The 18,514-nt window shown below is 34.7% G+C and overlaps 1 protein-coding gene across 1 annotated transcript; it reads right to left on the bottom strand.

The window, feature by feature from the left end:
* Positions 1–2,345: 2,345 nt before the first annotated feature.
* On the bottom strand, positions 2,346–4,160 carry LOC133316503 (V-type proton ATPase subunit G-like). Its single transcript, XM_061518261.1, has 4 exons — positions 4,031–4,160; positions 3,185–3,273; positions 2,773–2,873; positions 2,346–2,663 (listed from the first exon to the last, which is right to left on the bottom strand). Exons 2-4 carry the CDS (start codon positions 3,270–3,272, stop codon positions 2,520–2,522), a joined length of 333 nt encoding a protein of 110 aa, XP_061374245.1. The 5' UTR covers position 3,273; positions 4,031–4,160; the 3' UTR covers positions 2,346–2,519.
* Between the last annotated feature and the right edge of the window lie 14,354 nt (positions 4,161–18,514).

Here is an 18,514-nt window from a genome sequence, read left to right as displayed (position 1 = left end):
TCAACAAACACATCATGATGCTTGTAGTAAGTATAACCTCTCCCAAGAAGCTTTTAATATATTTATGGGAAAATATTTTCTCCTTTTAAAGGAGAAAATTTTTCCCATGTTAGTGACTTATAACATAAGTGGGTCCCACCTTGAAATTTTTTCTCTCTCTCCACTATTTTGTGGGCCCCACATATATTATGAGTCACTAACATGAGAAAAAATTTCTCCTTTTAAAGGAGAAAATGTTTTCCCTATATTTATATACACAATCTAACATGTTGAGATATTGGTTCCTTCTACATCAGAAATAAAGTCATATTTCTATTAAAATATAATCAATATAATTGAGTTATAAATAATTGCAATTGATTAAATTTATATCTTTTATTTTTTTTCAAGGTATACTTATTTTATTTTATTTATTAGGCCGGCCTGTAGACTTATAGGCTTATAGGCTAGGCATTGTGAAAGTCGACCTAAGGCCTATTTATTAAACAAGCTTTTTCAAGGTGCAAGTCCGGCCTATTTTACGAAATATACTACCCAATATAATATTGGAACCCTTGACTCGCCAGTGCTATCATATATCCGCAGATGTATTTGTACTTTATGGTGAATGAATATTTTCATGTCTTATTTTAATTAATATGATGATGTCATAAAATAGATCTTGATAATTTATTTATAAATCAACGGTTACCAGTTAAAGTGATAATTTTCAATTTTTCATTTAACAAACTTCATTATTAAAATTGCAATCCTTAATCTATGAACAAATGATTAAAATCTTTCACATGATTATATTAAAACAAGACATAAGATAATTCATTCCCATATTTTTTTGTGTTCGACTTCTTTGATTTGAGGATATTCACCGCCTTGGTCTAACAATTAGAGAAGATTTTTTGGGTTACAAATGGCCAATGAAGAAAAGTATAAGAAAGTAATGCAAAAGCTACTAATATTCACCACAAAATACATGGATTAATTAATATGGGATTAATAAATTTAATCAATTGTCTTAAATTCAAGTCTTGGAAATGTAGCTGTGTTAAAAACTTGATAATATTCTTACTTAGAGATGAATGGGTCTATTCGTCCTGATCCACCAAAAATGAGACGGAGTGGATTGATCTATCATTTATAATTGAGTTGGAAACACCAATATACCCTGTTTTGAGGCGGGTTTATCCATTTAAAATCAACCCGTCTAAAAAATATATATTGTGTTTACAAACATCTTGCATTTCATTCTTACCTTTGGTACCATGCTTAGCTTTCACAAACGGCTCAAACCATGGCTCGAGCTGAGATATGCATGTGGGGGGTTTATGTTGGTATTGGTCGTAGCTCGTTGCCAAATACAAGGTGCCCAAGGGGCTGAGTCTATACCAGGTCTTGGTGTCATTTGGGGTTCACTAGCATCCCACCCTTTGGATCCTAACATTGTGGTTGATATGTTGAAGGCGAAAAGAACCAACTTTGCGATGCAGATTCTTGGACCGTGAGTGCCTATTCTATTTCAGACATTGAAGTCACGGTTGTAATTCCTAATTATCAGTTGAATAAAGTTGCTAAAAGTAGCATAGATGTTGAAGAATGGGTGAAACAAAATGACACCAAACATTTGCATGATGGGGACGTTTTAACATCATATATGGCATTAAGTTACTTCACATACAGGACTCCCTATTTACGTCTCTTTTATGAACATCATATCATCAATTTATAATAGTGAAAATTCAAAATTTCCCTCTTCTCCTTACCCTTATTACAAACACGTGGCTGTCAGAAATGAGCCATTCTCGAAAAGTTGCAATTGTTCCCATGTAAAGACCACATTCCCAGCAATGCAAAATATTCAATAGGCTGAGATGTGGGTTGGATATAAGACATAGAAGTCAAGATTATTATTTGGTCAAGGGTTAGCGAAATCATTGATTCAGCCATGATATGTACAGTTTTGTAGAATTCTAGCAGACCTCGATAGAAGCAGCCTGTGGATTGGGTGTTCTTGCCAAAGGATTGGATCAAAATGAATGTCAATGGAGCGTCCAAAGGGATGAATGATGTATAATGTTTTTGGTGTTTGAATTAAGAGGTTTTCTTCATAATATGGACATTGACGCTTCTGTTCAAGCAGAGGTTTTGGATTTGAACTAGAATATAGGGTTAAGAAAGGTGATTACTGAAGTTGATACTCAGTGTGCTCTGAAGCAAATTCAGAAATAAGCAGAGAGCGGGGTGTTTATGAAAGAATAAACCATGCATTTAGGCTTCACTTTGATATACAAGGACGGAACTAGTCCTCATACACCTGTTAAAACGGTAACACAAATAGACATGTCTTTGAATTCTGAACTGCTTACTTTAGCAAACATAAAATTATTTCTTTGAATATATCGTAGCAAGGTGCTAAGTACTGTAACCAAAACAATAATCTTATACATATCTAGAGTCAATTAAAATCGGGATGATAATCAACATAATTTAGGAGTCCGCAGCACCAAATAGATCATCAAAGGGTCCTAATTTTTCACACTAGTTACATACTTGAGGAGCATGGTTACAACATCATCTGATATTCTTGCAGAATCCTTTTTCAGGTGATGGATTTTTGCTTCAGTCTCTTGCTCAAGCCGCTTGACATTAGCTCCAGAATCTCCACTAGTCTGTATTCATAGGAAAGTATGCACACAAGTTGGAGAATACATCATAACCTAGAATAAGATAAAAGGATAGTCTAACAGTGGCATTTATCAAATATAATCAGAGACTTACATCTGACACCTTCTTTTGAAACTCATACTCTAGCTGAGCACGGTATTCAGCAATCTCCTTTTCGGCCTCTTCTTTGGCTTGTTTCAACCTAGCCAATTTTTCTAAACAGTAGATACGAAGAGGATGGCATTGATTAGTGTACAAACAAAAGAGTTGTGTTAAATATACAAAAAAATCAATAAAAAAAAAGGAAGCAGAGGGAATAGGTGAAGGGTAGCACTAGTATATCATAGTAATAATTTCCCATCTGAGAAATTGCTCTATCATGTATATGAAGAGACCAACAAACCCATGCCCACCATAAAACCAAGAACTCATTCTTCCAGGTAAAAATGACTTAGTAAGACAGAAAAATTTAATGAAGACACATAATTAGACCAAAAATTGGATGAAAATATGGCAAAAAAAATACCATTTTTCGCAGCATTGACAATCCGTTGGGCTTCTTGTTCAGCAGCCAACAACTGCTGAATTCCACCTTGACTCCTACTGGATGCCATTCTGTGATGAACACAAAATACGTAACTATTAAAATATTGGTTAATTTAATTGGCTAAATGAAACTACAAGATAATAATCATAAATCAAGGCAAATCCTTCAGCAACTGCGCAAACAAATCCCACCTTGATTATTACTACGAAATAGAACAAAAAAAATGCAACAGTAGTAACAAGAAAACAATTTTACAATTTAAAACCAAAATTTTGAACTAAACAAACTATATAACCAACTTGGTACTCTTCTCCCTCCAAACAAAGTGTGAGAAAATTCATTACACAAATTACGCAGAACAACATGATATAGAAAATATAGAATATTAATCTTCGACTTGCAATGATGAAAACAATACACTATTAAAATTGAAATTAATGGAAAAGAAGGATCATCAATTTATAATATTATTAAAATAAAATAAAAACAAAAACTTATAGGAACAATCCACCATACCATGAGTATACAATAATTTCTCAAAAATCGCGATAAGATAACCCTTTCTATGAAAATTGAGAAACAAAAATCGACGGTCGAGAGATCTAAATCTAACTACGGTCCAGTTCATCATTTTTTTTATTTGCGGAAAACCAAACAGAAAGAAAAAAATGGTAGTGAGTGAGAAAAAAATAATTGGCTAAATTAATGAAAAAATTGATGGGAATAAACAGAGAAAGAAGTCAAAGGGGACGCAGATTCGTAGATCTGAATCGGGTGCAGGGGGGGAAAGAGAAAAGCGTAACGGAGAGATCGGAAGGAACGTACCTATCGGAAGGTAATTAGATTCAGAGGAAAAAGGAGAGACAGAAAGATCAACGGAACTAGTTCGCTCCTTTCAAGCATAAACTGTAGCAGCGATTTTTCTCATTCGTTTTGGGTCTTTCTGTTAGAGTGTTTAGCCCAATGGGGACTGGCCAGGTATTTTTCGCAGGACGGAGGACACGGGAGTAATTTCATTTTATATTTTGTTTTTATTCACCGCTTATGGATTACAATTTTTATTTTATTTTTTTTTGTTAAACAATATGGATTACATTTTTAAAAAAGGTAATAGATTCACTTATTACCAAAAAAATTTATCATTCTTACAATCAACTTAATCATTATTGATTTTCGTCAATCTAACGGTTATAATTTATTAAAAAATTAACAATATTTATTGAGTCACATTTATTAATTAATTAGTAATCGATCTTTTTAAAACTAGAGTGGCTGTTTGGAAGAATTTTTTTTTTTGAAAAAAGTTAATTTGAACACAAACAATCATTAAATAAATGAAGATCTTTTTTTACGATTTACTAGTTTAACCGTGGTTGAATTGTGATAATGAGATATACGTTTTTTTTTTAATATTATGTAACATGTTAAATAATAAATTAACAGAAAATCATATGTTAAACAAAATTTTGATTAACAGTGAAAGACCATGTTATATGTCTTTCAAGATAATAATAATGAAAATAAAAGGATAAATGATAATTATCTAATAAATGTAATGTAAAGTAAAGGAAAAAATTATATTTTATGAGTGAAATAATCAAGCATTTAATATAGATAAAAAGTGTTATAAATCCACATAATAGCCCAACAAACTTTTAGAGAAATGTACCCTATCCCATTATTTAAAAATTCGATTCGATGATTGACTCGGCTGAGATCAGGAGTCACGAGTTCAATCAGGGGGTTACGGGTCGCTTCGCTGACTTAGTTTTATACATTAAAAAAATATAAATATATATGCTTAGAAATTCAAAAAAATCAAATCATCAATCATCAAAGATTCAAAATATACTTAAAATAATTCATCTAATTACATCCACAAGTCAATATGACACAAGCTAATCAAAGTATCAATGAATATAACACATATTCCGATGGAATTAATGAAAAGTTATATTATCAAACTCAAACCCCTCAGGGGGTGTTTGGTTCAAGTTATATTTTTATTTCCCCATGCATCTCATTTTGGTAAATTTGGATGTCCATGTTTGGCAAAAGTTTTTGAAATACTTCCTCATCTAACACATTTCCCTAGCATTTCAAGCATGTGTGTAAAATAGGGAATAAATCACTATTTAGAAAGACCACTTGGACGGTGGTATTTGTAATTAGATGGGTAAATGAAAAAAAGGACAACATGCATTGAACTAAAATACCCCTAATCTAAAGTGTGAAAGAAAAAATTTCGTACACTAGACCAAAAAATTCCATAAAGTGTAAGAGTTAATTTTGTCATTTCAACCCACTTCTCTATCTTTATTTTATCTTCAACCAAACAAAGACTCAGAAAATTTAACTCAATTTTCCTAGTAAAACTTTGGTCAACCAAACAACTTTTTTTACATTTTCCTTCCAAACTCACTTTCCAATCATTTCCTTATCAATTACATTTTTCTAGTATTCAAAAAATTTCTCCTGAACCAAACGACCCTCATTGTCTTTCTCACGTACCTACAATAGCATGTGAAAGGAGATCCCTTATCTTTGAGAGAACGACTGAGGAGAGGCGGCAGCGTGGCGAATCAACAGTGGGAAGAGAAGAACTGCACGACAGAGGAGAGAGAGAATACCGAAGAGGATAGGAGGAACCACCACGGCGGAAGAGATCAACGGATAAGGGATACTGGATCTGGGTCTGGGAGAGAAAATTGGAAGAGAAGAAGAAGATGAACGAGTCAGATTTCAGATCTAGGCAGCAACGAGTTTTTTGTTTACACACCAAACAACATCTTTTCGTGTGAAATTTAAAAAAAAAAAAAAAAAAATTACAGTGACCTCCTCTGACCCTTCTAATCTGGGAGTTACGAGTTCAACTGAGGAGTTTTAAGAGTCAGAGGAGTCAACGTGCATGCAAGATCTAACTGCTAAATCCAACCCTCAGAAAAAGGGGGTCAGTGTCCCGATGGGATCGACCCTGAGGCAGGACAGAGTTTTAAAACATTGCCTTATCCATTGTCATAAAAGGTTAAGCATCATAGGTAATTAATCATAAAATGTACCTTGCCTAATAATCTTTTTTGTTGTCCTTGTGCACACATTACATTTTTTACTTCATGCATATATTATCTAGCACCACATGTAGTTGTCTCTTCATAAAGACCGTTAATCCAAAAATCTTACATTAATCAAAATCCTTTAATCAAACATGAAAAAAAATCATAATTAAAAATTTCACGTACGTAAAATATGTAAGCATATAACATAAATAAAAGGTAAGAGGGGAATAAGTCGTCTATATCTTGCTTTGATAGATTTTGGGTTTACAGTTCTTCTCTTTAAGAGGGCCCTCCTCTAACTCTAAGTTAGCCAAAATATTCTTTTTTTCATTAACATTCATATCAGAGTTTTTATACACTAATTCTAGCAATAACATAAAGAAAGAAACACAATAACAAAAAAAGAAAATGTATCCAAGCGACACACACCAAAACTACTAACAGAATCTAATAACCAAGAGGCATAACCTCCCAACAAACCACCTTGTACTCACAACTCACGCTTACTGCTCATATCAGAAAATCACTCATCCACTTGGCTTGAGTTTTGTTCCTTTTGGACCATCTTGTCTTTGGACTGTTATGTAAACCCACTAGTTGCTCCATTTGGTCTTGAACTATGTCCTATTCCTCTTTTTGGGCCTCATGTTCAATCTGTTGAGCCTGTTGCTGACCCACCCCATCTTGCATATTAACATGTTTATACATAAACCTTTGTAACTTGCATTAGATCTTTAGTTAGCTCAACAGTTCATTTAAAAACAAAAAACAAAAAAGGAAGAAAATCAGTTTGAATCATAAACGACCTTTTTTGTCCGTTTAATAATATACCGGTTTTTTCACTGGTACTTGATGCATCTGATATGAATCATAAACATATCAGATGCATGACCGGTTCACTAATCATAACCATAAACTATTTTTTTTTTTTTTATCAATGTTCTATTATATTCTTGAAGATGGGTCTATGCTATTATAGCTCAGTTAAAAAGCGAGTTGGAGTTAAAATAATTTCAACTCTCGTATTGAAAGTCATTAAGTTTTTTGGTATTTTTATTACCTAAAAGATTCAATTTATCTCTAGATTTCTCGATTTATGAATACCTAAGACTTTGAAAATATGATTAGCAACATTTCCTAAGCATTAAGAACATAAAAAATGAATTAAGAAATAATAATTCATATTAGTAAAAAAAAATCAAGCATTCATCGTAAAGGAGTAGAAGAGTTACACCAAATTCTAAGAGAAACAGATTTAGACTCATATAAACATTAAAGCACACATGAAATTCAAAAGATATAACTAATAAAAGAAGGGGAAGGATATTGTGACAACCAAGTTGTATTACTACCAAGTGACTACCAATCAATCTCACCGTTAGATCGATTATGTTGATCCAACGGTTATATTTATTTTCATCTTTGTATGGTCATGATTCCCCATATTTAAAGTGAAAGCATTAAATATGGGAAATCATAACCAGACAAAGGTGAAAATAAATATAAAGTATTAAATTTGGAGAATCATGACTATTCAAAGATGGAAATAAATATAACCGTTGGATCAATATAATCGATCTAACGATAAGATTGATTGGTAGTCACTTGGTAGTAACACAACTTGATTGTCACAATATCCTTCCCCGTAAAAGAATAGTGTAGAAGATAGAGTATAATTGTCAAATTTCTTTAAGGTGCTTGATCTTGATCTTGTTGGGAGCACGATAAGGAATCAAGATGCCAAAAAAATAAATAAATAATAAAACCAAGACAAAACCCAATATAACAAACAAAATAAGAAAATAACAATGAACACAAAGAAGTTGTACTGATCAAAATAGTTAGAGTTTCGATTTCGCTCAATTTTTATTTGTATAGCTTAATTCAATTCTCAATCGATTCTCCTTTTAATATTTTCAATAAATTCAACACAATTAATTAAAATTCAATTTTTTAGTATCCCAACCCTTTAGATTAAGCATTACAAGCACCAAATTATCAAGATTGCTTATATATATATATATATATATATATATATATATATATATATATGAGGTAGGATTGTGTCAAATTTAAAGTTTGACACCTTCTCATTTGAGAGCCATTAGATCAAAAAAGATCAATGGTGTCACATGTTTACAAAGCAGAGTCGTTGATCTTTTTTGATTTAATGGCTCTCAAATGAGGTTTCAAATTTTAAATTTGACACCATATAAACAAAATTCTTTAACACCGATGTCAAACAAAAAAATTTAACACCAAACCTTAACCGATGATTTCCGCCAAATGTCTCACCAAAGATTTTCAAGTATAATGGTTAGTTTTGCTCACAAAGAAATTCTTAGTGTTTTTGCTTCCAACCACAATTAATTTCATGGAGTATTAAGAAAGTAAAGTTTTGAAGCTAATTAGCCATGCAAGTTGGCTCACTATTCGGGTTGGGAAAATAAAGACCGAAGGAGATGATGTTTTGGTCTTAATCTCACTCACTTAATCATTTTGACCAAAAGTCAATAAAGCAATATTGGCACCTTACCAATCTATCATTTGCTTCCTTTTCTTTGTTTTTAGCTTATAAACTAACTAGCCATCACTTAATTAACATATCAACGTGTGATTTAACCCATATATCTCAAAAATTAGTCTCTCACTAATTTATTTCAAAGTTTTTGGTAATTTTAGAAAATTGTATTTTTACCGTAAAATTCATTGTAATTGTATTTTTTCACTAAAAAGTGACTTTAATTAATTAATCACATAAATTCATGCAAAATTCCCAATTGCTCATTTTTTTCATTATACAAGTATGAGTTATTATAGTTAGACTAGACCTGATGCATTATCCACTCTTCAAGCTTAATGGACTCTCATGTGAGAGGACATGTTAAAGAAATATAAAATCAATATATGATTTAAGCTTTTGGATTGAATTGACGACGCTTATCAAATATGAACTAATTACTAACAATCATTGGTTCAAGTGATAAGGAGTTTATTCTCCTTAATTAGAGCTCAAATGAAAATAAATGGTTTTTGGATAGTAACCCCCTATAATGGCTCCAGTAGTGTTATCACTGACAGTTAACTTAACCTTTAGCTAATCTTTAGTTAGTCAGTTAATTAACCACAGCTAGTTAGTTAGTTAACCACAGCTAGTTAGTTTGTTAGTCAGTTATAGAGTTTGTTATTTGTGAACGTGTATATAAGTTCACAGTTAACTCTTTTGTATTCATTGATTAAGTTTCTATTAATCAGAAAGCATTTTTCCATTATGAGTTCTCTCTCCCTGGGTTTTGATATGGTATCAGAGCTTTGAGGGAGCTCTGGTATCTTGTTTCTTTGAATTTTTCTTCTCCTCTCTCAATCCTGATCCATTATGGCCGATCAAAATCGAAACCAAAGCTCCCTCCCCGATCATCTTATCAACCCAGCTAATCTTCTGTATTTACATCCTGGTGAAAATTCGAATCTGATTCTTGTTACTCCTCTCCTCAATGGCAAGAACTTTCATTCTTGGTTGAGATCGATGAAAATGTCACTGAAATCCAAAAACAAGTTGAGTATTGTTGATGGAACCTTTGTTATTCCAGAAAAGGATGATTCTACCTTTGATGCATGGGATCGGTGCAATACGATGGTGTTATGGTGGATTCATCATTCAATCGAAGCTTCTATTGTGAGATCGATCATCTGGATGGAGAAATCTCACGAAGTATGGAAAGATCTGAATGAAAGGTTCTCACAGACTGATGTCTTTAGAATTGCAGATTTGCTAGAAGATATTCATCGTCTTCATCAAGGTGAACAAACTGTGAGTGATTTCTTTACTCATTTAAAAAATCTTTGGGATGAGTTGGAGAATCTTCAACCATTGCCAAGTTGTACCTGTGGAGCAGCTGATAAACTGAAGAAGTGTCGTGAGCAAGATCAAGTGATACAGTTCTTGAAAGGTTTGAATGATCAGTTTTCACATGTGCGTTCTCAGATCATGTTGATCAAGCCACTACCAAGCTTAAATAAAGCTTTCTCTCTGGTCATTCAGCAAGAACGTCAAAAGAATATTGAAAATGTTACTGAAGTTGTTATGGAGACAAAAGCATATGTCGTTGATCAGCAACGAAGTCGATCTTTTGCTCCAAATAAGTTCAAAGCTGGAAGAGGAAGAGGTATGAGAATTTGCACTTACTGTGGGCGAAGTAACCACACAGTAGAAGCATGCTACAGCAAACATGGTTATCCACCAGGCTTTCGAGGAAAGAATAACATGGCTTCCGCTAATGCAGTAGATTCCAACTCTGAATCTGGTAATATGACTGATACAGTGACCATTAGTCAAGGAGAATATCAAAATCTGATTGATCAATTTCATCAATCAAAGGTTGTTGATACTGGAAATTGCAGTAACAATATTGAGAATCATAGTGCACATATGATTCAAACCACACAAGACATGGCATTCAACACTCACAATAGTGGTACGTTTTCTACTCATTGGATAGTAGACACTGGAGCTACTGATCACATAGGATCAATGATTTCTCAATTTTCTTTTATCAAGAAAATTACTCCTATTATGATTATGCTTCCAAATGGCAACAAAGTTTCTGCACATTTCTCAGGCACGTTTGTTTTATCTGAATCTCTGCACCTTCTTGATGTATTGTTTGTTCCAGAGTTTCATGTCAATTTGATATCAGTTGCCAAATTGCTAAAGTCATCACATTATGAGCTCACTTTTCGTGATTGTTTCTGTCACATAAAGCAGATCCCTTCAAGGCAAGTGATTGGCACTGCTAAGATGATTAATGGCTTGTTTGTCTTAGAAGGTGGTGAAGCAATTGGTCACAAACACACGAAGATTACTGCAGCTTTTAATAGCTCGTCTTCCATTGAAACAGTTGTTAATTTCTGTAAACCTCACACTAGTTCCTTAGGAGAAAGTCTCCTTTGGCACTACTGATTAGGACATATCTCAGATTCTGTAATGATAGATATGTGTATACGTTTTCCCTTTATGAAATGTAATAAAGCAAGTACACCTTGTGATGTTTGCCATTTGGCTAAACAAAGAAAACTCTCTTACTCCATCAGTAATAGCATCTCACTGCAACCCTTTGATCTAATTCACACTGACATCTGGGGACCATTCTTCATTCCTTCGATTAATGGTGATAGATATTTTCTAACCATTGTAGATGATTTTTCCAAGTTCACATGGGTAATTTTGATGCAGAACAAAGGAGAAACAGGGGCACATTTGCGTAATTTTTTCTTAATGATTGAGAATCAATTTAAGACTACTGTCAAGGTGATTCGTAGTGACAATGGTGCTGAGTTTATGATGCATGATTTCTATTCGAGTAAAGGTGTTCTTCGTCAAACCTCGTGTCCATAGTCCTCAATAAAATGGTGTAGTAGAAAGGAAACACCAACATATTCTGAATGTAGCAAGGGCTTTATTTTTTCAAGCAAAGCTCCCTTTGAAACTATGGTCCTATTGTATATTACATGTTGTTCATCTGATAAATCGGGTTAGCAGTCCAAGTATATTGGGGAAGAATCCTTATGAAGCTCTCTATAGTCAACCTCCTTTGCTCACTCATTTGAAGGTTTTTGGTTGTCTCTCCTATGCAAGCACTCTCATTACTGGTCGTACAAAGTTTTCCTCTCGAGCAAGAAAATGTATATTTCTGGGCTATAAACTAGGCACCAAAGGTTATGTCTTGTTGGACCTTGAATCTCATGAAATTTTTGTATCTCGCAATGTGGTTTTTTATGAACATATTTTCCCTTTTCCAACTAATCCTACATCTGAAACCATTAAAGAAATCCCTGAACCTACACAAACTACCATTGATCCTCACTTTGATGATCTCATTTTTTCCCCATTAATTCCTATTTCTCTCCATCAGAATCATGTTGTACCTGTTGGTCCACCTCAGTTTACCTCTCAATCTTTACCCTATTTACCTAACCATACAGTGTCTACTGAACCACCTTTGACTACTGAACCAACTCTACTACTGAACACACCAGCAGTCTGAACCTGATCCTAACCTTAGGCGTTCATCAAGGACACGCCAAAAGCCTTCTTATCTGCATGATTTCAGCTGCAACTTTACTTCCAGCACCCCTTACCCCTTTTCCTCTTTTATGTCCTATGATTCATGCTCCTCTGAGCATACCTCTTTTTGTCTCAACCTTAATTCCATTCATGATCCTTCTTCTTATGCTGAAGCATCCAAGCACAGTTGTTGGACTGATGCTATGGCTACTGAACTCCATGCTTTACAGCAAAATAATACTTGGTGCCTCACTGACTTACCTCCAGGGAAACACCCAATTGGGTGCAAATGGGTTTTTAAAACAAAACTCAAAGTTGATGGATCAATTGAACGTCACAAAGCTCGCCTTGTAGCTAAGGGATACACTCAGCTTGAGGGTGTCAATTTCTTGGAAACTTTCTCTCCGGTTGCAAAAATTGCTACCATCAGAATCCTACTCAGTGTTGCCACAGCAAGAGGATGGCATTTGGAACAACTTGATGTTAACAACGCATTTTTGCATGGAGAACTAAATGAAGAAGTCTATATGTCTTTACCACCCGGATTCGAATCTACTAAGCCGAATCAAGTGTGCCGGTTACAGAAATCTCTATATGGACTGAGACAAGCAAGTAGACAATGGAATTCTTGCCTCAGTTCTGCTCTAGTTTCGATTGGATATCAGCCATCAGAGGCTGACCATTCCTTGCTCATCAAGGCTACTTCCACTTCTTTCATTGCTCTCCTCATCTATGTAGATGACATAGTATTGGCAGGGAACAGTATGGAGGAAATCATTCATGTCAAACAGTTCCTTGATGCTGAGTTCAGAATCAAGGACTTGGGCAAACTACACTATTTTCTTGGCCTTGAAATACTGCGGACAGCGGAGGGCTTAGTTGTTAATCAACGAAAGTACACACTCGATTTGATTGCAGATGGAGGCATGCTTGGACCAAAGCCATGCTCAACTCCAATGGAGCCTAGAACAAAACTGGATCGTGAATCTGGAACAAACATGTGCAGACCCAGGTGAATATAGAAGATTGGTAGGTAGAGTGCTTTATTTGACAACCACTAGGCCTGACATTTTCCATACAGTTCAGCAGCTCAGCCAGTATGTTTCGAGCCCCACTGATCTCCATATGAGGGCAGCTATGCATGTCCTTAGATATCTCAAGAATGCTCCTGGCAGTGGCTTGTTTTATTCATCAAAGAACACATTGATACCAAGTGGTTTTTCAGACTCGGATTGGGCAACTTGTTCAGATACGAGAAGGTCAATTACTGGATATTGTGTGTTCTTAGGTGACTCACTTGTATGCTGGAAGTCTAAGAAACAGACTACAGTATCAAGGAGTTCCTCTGAGCGGAGTATAGAGCACTTGCTACACTGACTTGTGAGTTACAATGGTTAAGTTACATCTTGCAGGACTTGCATGTTACAGTAACTAAACCCATCTCAGTCTATTGTGACAACCGATCAGCAATCCATCTAGCTCATAATCCCAGCTTTCACGAAAGAATAAAACACATAGAGATCGATTGCTATTTAATTTGTGGAAAGATCAACTTGGAATTAATTCATCTGCTTCCAATCAGTTCTGCAGCTCAATTGGCAGATCCGTTCACCAAGAATTTGTCACCAGGACCGTTCAAGGCTTTAATTGGCAAGTTAGGACTGGTGAATGTACACCATCCCACTTGAGGGGGGATGTTATCACTGACAGTTAACTTAACCTTTAGCTAATCTTTAGTTAGTCAGTTAATCAACCACAACTAGTTAGTTAGTTAACCACAGCTAGTTAGTTTGTTAGTCAGTTATAGAGTTTGTTATATGTGAACGTGTATATAAGTTCACAGTTAACTCTTTTGTATTCATTGATTAAGTTTCTATTAATCAAAAAATATTTTTCCATTATGAGTTCTCTCTCCCTGGGTTTTGATAAGTAGTATTTGAATCGGACTAATCGGATAATTGATAAATAGGTATGAATATATCCAAATATCAACTAATTGCCCAAATTGAGTGAGTTTACACCATGGATCTGTAATTCTGAATTTGCCGGACCCTTGATTTTGGGGAGTTGTTTGGTTGTTTTTTTCCTTGGGATTTTAGCCTCCTTCATTTAGAAAAATAAAAAATTGAATATACTTTTTGAGGCAGGTTATACTTATTATAAGATTATATTTACCGCCTTTAACTAACATTTCGTAAGATTAAATTTAGATAAGAGACGGTAATCGGGACTCTACTTTTTTTCAACTTGTTTAATTCATTAATCAATTTCTGCAGTTGACGCGTTTGAATTATAAGAGTTTTGACATGGAAGAGGATGAGATGTAACCAAAATTAGATCACACAATTAATAATAGTCGTGTAAATAGGCAAATCAACAAATAAAAACTTTAATACCACAAATTGACAACAAAAACTTTCAGTCGATTGTCGAATTGCATGTTGTGCCCAACAAATGAAAGTGAACACAACAATATAATATCGAAAGCAATAGCTAGCGGGGACCAAACTCTTCGTCGTTTTCTTCACCCTCTTCTTCGGCAATAGTTTCTAATACAGGAGCTTGTGAAACCTTTATGAGGGGAATCACTGGTGGGGGTGCAAACTCAACACATGATACAAAGAACTTGATTTCCTTTGCCATAGCACCAACGTACGTATAGAGATTATTCTCCTTCTTAAGTTAGCTGTAACACTCAAGTATATATCCTGAAACAATACTACTGCAAGAGTGTAGAGTTCCTTTATTTCAATGATGAAGTTTAAGAAAAGTGTCTGGTGATGATTGGAGTTAAGTGTGTGACTGAAACTTGAGTTACCCTTTCTACACTAGAGGTGCTATGAGAGGGGTGCTAGTGGGGTTGCCCTTTTATAAGGCTTAAAGAGACAGTTTTATTACTTGTTTCCACTAATAATAAACTCAAGTGCGAAGTGCAAATTAAACACACGTGAAAAATATTGTTTTTTTATTAGACCGTATGATTTAGGGAGATTCTCCTACTAAAGTCGTGTCTATATACTGGAGAAAGAGTGCGAAGAAAAATAAAGAAAGGATATTCAAAAAATAATAATTTAATTTAGGAAAATATTAGTCTCATGTGATAGTAGACAACAAGTCTCTTCTACACACTCAAAAAGACGTGGAACCCACTTCAAATTCTTTTCTCTTTTTCTATGCAATGGGATCCACCTAAGTTTGTGAGTGTAACATGAGATATCTTATCTCATGTGCATAAGAAAATATAATATCTTTAATTTATTATTAAAAACTTGCAAATAAATGTTAGTTCAGATATTATTTTGTATGTGGCACAGCTTCTTGGAAACGATGACCACTCAAGTCAATTACATCACCCCCCACCGACGCGTAAAGAAAGATGAATCACAATTTTTAATATAAAGTCTTTGTCAAGTAATATTAATACCAAACATGTTTCTCGTGGCAAGTGGAGGAAGAGGACGAAATCTACGGTGGAAATGGAAAGAAGAGTGCAAGTGCACCTATTAAGGGTTGCTTAAAGATTTGAGCATTGCAGTCCAAGTAAGTGGAGTTTCTTTTTCGGCATTAATCTAATTAAGCAAGCATAACTCTACCTAACCAATAACTGCGGGTTAAAGTGCTAACGGATTTTTTTTTTCTTACAGGCCTCAAGTTTAGTTATGGAAACGAGAATCATATTATTTGACTAATAGATGAACCGATGGATATATTAAAAGAGACTACCTAAATTCCGAGAGGTGACATATATGATTGGTAAGCGCAGTGGCGGAGTCACATAATTTGGCTACCGTTTCGATTCGGGTTAAATTTTAATAAATTATATTTATTATATATAATTATATAAAAAAAAATATTTTTTCAGTCATCGGAGATAAAGTTATCTTCAGTAAGTTCAAAACGATGTTGTTTTGGGGTTATAAGATTAAAAATTGGCTTTAATATTTCTAAAGTGAATGTAGATAAGTTATCTACATTCGCTCTAAAAACGACGTCGTTTTGAGTTGAAAAATTAAAAAATTATAATAAAAAAGACTATTATAACCCTGAAATAAATTATAATTACAAAAATATCTTGATTTCCGCCTCAAAACGACGTCGTTTTGAGCTCACTGTAGTTAAGTTATCTACATTGACCGTAGAAAAAGTGAACCCTTAAAAATTTATAATGATAAAGATTAATACAACCCTGCAATATATTATAATTATAAAAATACCTTAATTTTCGTCCCAAAACGACGTCGTTTTGGGTTCACTAGAGATAACTTATCTCCATTGACGGGAGAAATCCTTTACCCTAATTATATAATAGGGTAAGATATTCTTACACCAATGTAAGAGTTAGAAGTCTTACACTTAATCTTGAGTATTGATCCACTTGTATCCAATGGCTCACATTACTAAAAAATTGGAGCCCTTAGATATAAGAGAGATCAATGGTCAAGATTGAGAGTGTAACTTACACTGGTGTAAAATGATCTTGACCCTTATGTTCTGTCCTTGGGACAGAGATGTCCAGCCCAATAGGCTGGTATGTTTCTCTTGGATCTAGTGCCCTCTCCAAGGTATCTATAGGGAAGATACCCTTGAGTCAAGCAGATCACTGTGCACAGAATACTATAACGGCGTTAGCCAATGAGGTGTGTGTGTACGCACAGTGACAGCATAACAGTAAGAGAGAGAGCGTACCGTACCTTTAGGGTTTACCTTGTATTTAAAGAGGTTGCCTGTGGATAGTATGGATGGGCCTTTGGTGCCTCTGGTAAGGGCTCAAGCATGCTTGCTATGCTGTCGTATTAGGATTAGTATCCTTGATGGATATCTATCCATGATTATTATTGATTCATATCTTGGATTGCTCCTTGTTGGGCTTACCACTTGATGGACCCCTTATATGGGTCCATAACAGTTGCCCCTCAGCCAGACTACCTGGATATTCGGGTTGCCGGGTGAACTTATGTGCATGTTTCTTCGGGTTCGTGTTCCTGAACGTGTTCATGTTTTTTCCTACTTTCAAACTTTTGCAATATTTCTCGTTTTTTCGAGTTTTTTCCGTGAGGTAACTCTTGCCCCTTATCTCGACGGGCTGATCATCAACCCGGCGATATATTGCCCGTATCCCTTTTTTCTGAATTGGGGGTAGTCTCGAGCAGTTGGGATTCAACTGGCGAGTTGTCCCTCCATGTCAGCATTTATGCGTATTCCGAGTTGTGACTTATGCCAAGGACGATTTTTCCTCGTTCCTTATATTGGCAGGTTGAGCATCAACCGTGTTCGTACTCCGGGTTAGGGATGTGCTTAAGTTGTTGGAATCCAACTGGAGGGTTGCTGTTGCGACTTGGCAAGTGCACGGATCGTGAAAGTAATAAAGTGTACCGGAGTATGAGATCGTTCCCACGAGGATCAGAATTTCAAGCATTAATTCGCTAATTGCGTCTTGGTTGGACAATCAAGAATTTAGATGAAGAGAGTTGTGGTTCAAAAAAAACTTAAAATTAAAAACAAATAAGATCATGCAACTATGAAAATTCAGAATTAAAAGAATGAATGAAGATGATGTTTGATTAAGAATTTAAAACAAGCGTAGTTAAGGTTTCGACTTCCTCCAATATCCTCGTTATGTATGAATTAAAGAGTCAAGAACCTTTTCTTAATATACTGCCAATCAATTCTTTCTAAGTTAATTAGGGCTCAATTCCTTGTTACCCTAAATCTATGTGATCTTGAAAGAACTCTAGTTCCCCGATTATTCCCCAAGAAATCATGCATTAAGATCAAGAATTACAAGATTGCACAATTATCTTATGTCTATCCCTAGATCACAAGGATTATGATAAATTATCAAGTCAAGGTTCATGCACCAACATCCCTATTGTCATACAATTCCCCAAAATCATTCTATAAGGAACAAACTCATAGAAAGAATTAAAGACAGATAATTTGTTCAATTATAAAAAGAACAGGATTCAGAGACAATTTAATTCATAAACATAAAGATTCATTTGGGTTCCATATACCCTTAACTACATAAAAGACTACTCTAGCATACTGAATTGAAAAGAAATAATAAAGAAAAGAGAACCTTAAGCCTTCATTGGTGCGATGTTGACTTGGTTCCTCAGTGTTCCTGCGCTCCGCACAGGATTCCTCCTTGGAGTATGAATGGGGATGAATGAATTTCTGAATTGGTGT

Source organism: Gastrolobium bilobum, unplaced genomic scaffold, assembly GCF_033153095.1.
Source record: "Gastrolobium bilobum isolate Gb01-03AN ecotype WA unplaced genomic scaffold, APGP_CSIRO_Gbil_v1 utg8685, whole genome shotgun sequence".
NCBI classification, from domain to species: domain Eukaryota; kingdom Viridiplantae; phylum Streptophyta; class Magnoliopsida; order Fabales; family Fabaceae; genus Gastrolobium; species Gastrolobium bilobum.
The sequence above is the reverse complement of the archived record's forward strand: the minus strand, read 5'-3'. Positions and strand labels throughout refer to the sequence as shown.

Bases quoted from the DNA above. Each gene is read 5' to 3' on its own strand.
- LOC133316503 (XM_061518261.1), bottom strand. From the start codon at position 3,272: ATGGCATCCAGTAGGAGTCAAGGTGGAATTCAGCAGTTGTTGGCTGCT. The intron at 2,874-3,184 runs GTATTTTTTTTG...TCTACTGTTTAG, and splicing joins TGTCAATGCTGCGAAAAATG to AAAAATTGGCTAGGTTGAAA. The intron at 2,664-2,772 runs GTAAGTCTCTGA...CTATGAATACAG, and splicing joins TTCAAAAGAAGGTGTCAGAT to ACTAGTGGAGATTCTGGAGC.